The 3,461-nt window shown below is 31.5% G+C and overlaps 1 protein-coding gene across 1 annotated transcript; it reads right to left on the bottom strand.

Annotated features, from left to right (window-relative positions):
* Positions 1-1,248: 1,248 nt before the first annotated feature.
* LOC123197383 (putative methyltransferase DDB_G0268948) lies at positions 1,249-2,437 on the bottom strand. Its single transcript, XM_044611652.1, has 2 exons — positions 2,223-2,437; positions 1,249-2,038 (listed from the first exon to the last, which is right to left on the bottom strand). Exons 1-2 carry the CDS (start codon positions 2,370-2,372, stop codon positions 1,394-1,396), a joined length of 795 nt encoding a protein of 264 aa, XP_044467587.1. The 5' UTR covers positions 2,373-2,437; the 3' UTR covers positions 1,249-1,393.
* Positions 2,438-3,461: the final 1,024 nt, after the last annotated feature.

Raw genomic sequence — 3,461 nt, 5'->3', positions numbered from 1 at the left:
ATTTTTAATAGGTTTGCTCATATAGGGCTTTTTTATGCCATCTTCCACAAGCCATTTAAGAAGATTTGTATGCGCAAGATTAATGAATAATAGACATTTGTTGTAGCAAAGTTGACTCTCATTAAAGTGCTAAACAGTTGATGAGATTTTTTGTTATTAACTGATATATACAACAAGATAGGCTATGGTAGCAATATTGAAGATTGTTTAATCAACTGTGTTGTCCATTACAGTTTGAGATACATTATATATAAGGAAAATAGGACACAATGAATTTTAAGGTGGCTCCACTTGATAATAAAAACCCACATCCACAATATGTTATTGATTGTTGTAGATAGAGCAAAATATGTTATGAAAAGGACTTGATTTTTGACAAGGGTACTAAGGAGGATAGTGAGATTTCCATGAAGGCCTTCCTTTTGATCTAAGGATAATTCTTATGCGTAATATCTTTAGTATAGTAATAAACTCAACTTAACATGGTGTCTCTCCTTTTATGCCCTTTTTTTCTCTCTCTCTCTCTTTGTATGTGTGTGTGCGCATTCACTTCTCCGTATTGATCATTTATACTCATAGAATTAAGAGAGAGAGTTATATTCAAATAACAAATCAGAGCATCCATAATTCAAATATGATTCTCAAGATCTATTCTTATTCAAAGTGAAACTTGTTTAGTAAATATTGTTGTCTCTAATGATTGATCACAACCCATTGAATCTTGTACATGCAAATCTGGATACGGAGGAGTTTCAATACATAACATCATTTTTATTTTATCTCAAGCTTGATTGCAAAGCTTTGTCTCATGAACTACTTGAACTACTGATAAATATGCTCTAGTGGCTAGAGTTGAGGTAGTTGAATTAGCCTAGTTGTTTGCTTCATTTGACATTGGCGTGATCTTAAAAGCTTTTGATACCTAGAAGTTTGGAAGAAAACTTTAACGAATGTTGTATTAGAAGGGTCGGTACAAATAGACTCAATCAATAAAACTTTGTCAACTATAAAATTTCACAAGCAATGAAAAGAACAAAAGAAACACAACTACCATTGTTTTTTTTTTAAAACTCCATAAAATCAGTCTAAGAGAAAAAAAAAAAAACTAATGTTGCAAAAGTTGTTGAGCAAAGTAAAACTTCCTCTAGTTAATGATAGATGTAATTAGTTTAAGCAACTGGCCAAGATAAATCACCTATATTAAACTTCCTTAACACTTTTATCACCCAGTAAAAAATGAACAATCAGTTGAAAAAGGAAGAAATATATTAGAAAAAGTGATTAAATCTTAACAGAAACATAGAACAATCATGTAAAAGCAATTAAATTAAATGACGACAGTTGATTTGCAATCTAAAATCAACATAACACAGTTGATTTCACTCGTTTACCTTCAATTATTATTTCCCACTTTCCCAATCCTAAGATAAATTGGATATCGAACAATCTTTTGGCTATGTCCATCTTCATTCCAAGCACGCTTAAAATTGTCAACGACACTGTCTGTGAGAAGCTCCACGCCCTTGTCCTTAGCAATCTGATATGCTGACCACGACCTTAAGTAAGTAAAATAAGTATCTAAATCCATCAACTTCTCTATCAAAAACTCAAATGGACCCGTATTTTCTTTCCCATCCACTGCCTCAAATGGGAAATCAATGTTTACATATTTGTCATCAACCAACTTTCGTGGTGGTTCAAAGTAAGGGTCGCAATCAACGGTGTAAAATGGTTGGAAAACTGCATCAACAGAGTCATTAACTTCTGGTGCAGTGTAGCACCAGGCAGCAATTACTCCATGAGGTTTCTTAAGAACCCATTTCACTTGTTGGTAAAATTTTGGGAGGTCAAACCAGTGCATAGCTTGAGCAATGGTCACTAAATCAACGCTTGATTCATTTGCCACATTTTGTTCAAGCTCGGAGAAGGACATGATTGGAGAAGTGCATTGATATCGAATGTTGGGCAGCTTTGATGCATATTCCAGTTGTTTTGGGCTTGTGTCTGTAGCTATCACGTTCTTATAGATTCCAGCAAGCTGAGATTAATGTGTGCAGAATGAAATTAGATCAAATTTCAGTTTTGAAAGAATTACATATTCTCCAAGATTCTTGGCCAATTTTTAGGAACCCCACACAAATTCGAAACTTGGAATGAGAGAACCCATTATCTCTTAAAATAGTCTTATTATTAAATTATGTAAAAGGAAAGGATGAACTTACAGATCGAGCGGCCTGGCCGCTACCGGTACCGACATCCCAAGCAAGGTGGTGATGGGGCGTATTTGAGGCAATGAATTGGAACAATTCTGGTGGGTAAGACGGCCGAGTTTCGGCATATTGCTTTGCTTGCTTAATGAATAATTTTGCCATATCGCTTTCTTTGTAAGTAGGTCAAGTTTTGAGGAGATTGAAATACACTTAATAAATCCATACTTTTTCCTTTATATAGTTAAGTTTTGCCTGTAATTGGTAGGTGAGATCTGGGTAAGGAGACGAACCACTCAAACTCAATTTGAACTTTAATTTTGGAGAAAACGTGAGTTGCCAGTTTTGACCGGCGGGACTTCCACGTGATATGCTTTACTAATTTCCACAATTTATTATAAGACATTGTTGGCCACAATTCTCATCTCAATTTACCGTAAGTCTTGAAATAAGTACAATTATTATAGTAGGAACAATTTTCAACATGATCTATTAACCAAATACAATATGATACAACAAAAATTAACTTAAGGGTAAGTTTTATTGATACAAAATTTATTTCAAATCAATATAATATGATTTAAAATTAAATTGAGTAGTGTTAATGTTCACATGAAAGTAATCTCATACGATTCAAATATTTTATAAATATATTATTTTAATAGAATTTATTAGAGATAAATTATAGAAATATTGAAAGATAATATCAACAACACTTAAAATCTTTTTAGATTTTTTTTTGTAAAAAATCTTTATAGATGTATATAGTTGTATCTTTATATAATTGTAATTACTCATATTAGTTTTTATTTTTCTTTAAATTTTTATTTTATTATTAAGTAGTAAGAGTATAAGTGGGTTAATTAGATTATTGACGTGTTTAAAAAGTTTTAGAATGTAAATTTTAGACTATTTGTAAATTAGATAAAATGTTATATTGTGTATTTTATTAACAGTAGGTTTGAGTAATTTGGTAAAAAAATTAAAATGATAAAAACACTTTAAAAAGTGAAAATAATAAATAATTTCAGATTAATTTGGTCAGGTTGAATCAACTCAAATATTAGAGGGTTAGCTCAAGGTTAAATAATTTTGATATGATTTTAATTCGGATTGAGTTAGAGTTAAAAGTCTCTGACACGAAACTTGAACTAACATAAGACGAATATAACACAATGAGACAAACTATCAAATCTAAATTATTATATATTTGATGGGTCGACTGTGCCTAAATTGGCACAACATGTTCCCTTA

Source organism: Mangifera indica, chromosome 15 (assembly GCF_011075055.1).
Source record: "Mangifera indica cultivar Alphonso chromosome 15, CATAS_Mindica_2.1, whole genome shotgun sequence".
Lineage (NCBI taxonomy): Eukaryota > Viridiplantae > Streptophyta > Magnoliopsida > Sapindales > Anacardiaceae > Mangifera > Mangifera indica.
The sequence above is the reverse complement of the archived record's forward strand: the minus strand, read 5'-3'. Positions and strand labels throughout refer to the sequence as shown.

What these genes read in the sequence shown, in the direction of transcription:
- LOC123197383 (XM_044611652.1), bottom strand. Translation starts at nt 2,372, where the DNA reads ATGGCAAAATTATTCATTAAGCAAGCAAAGCAATATGCCGAAACTCGG. An exon ending in GCGGCCAGGCCGCTCGATCT is followed by an intron (nt 2,039 to 2,222) that starts GTAAGTTCATCC and finishes CATTAATCTCAG; the next exon opens with CTTGCTGGAATCTATAAGAA.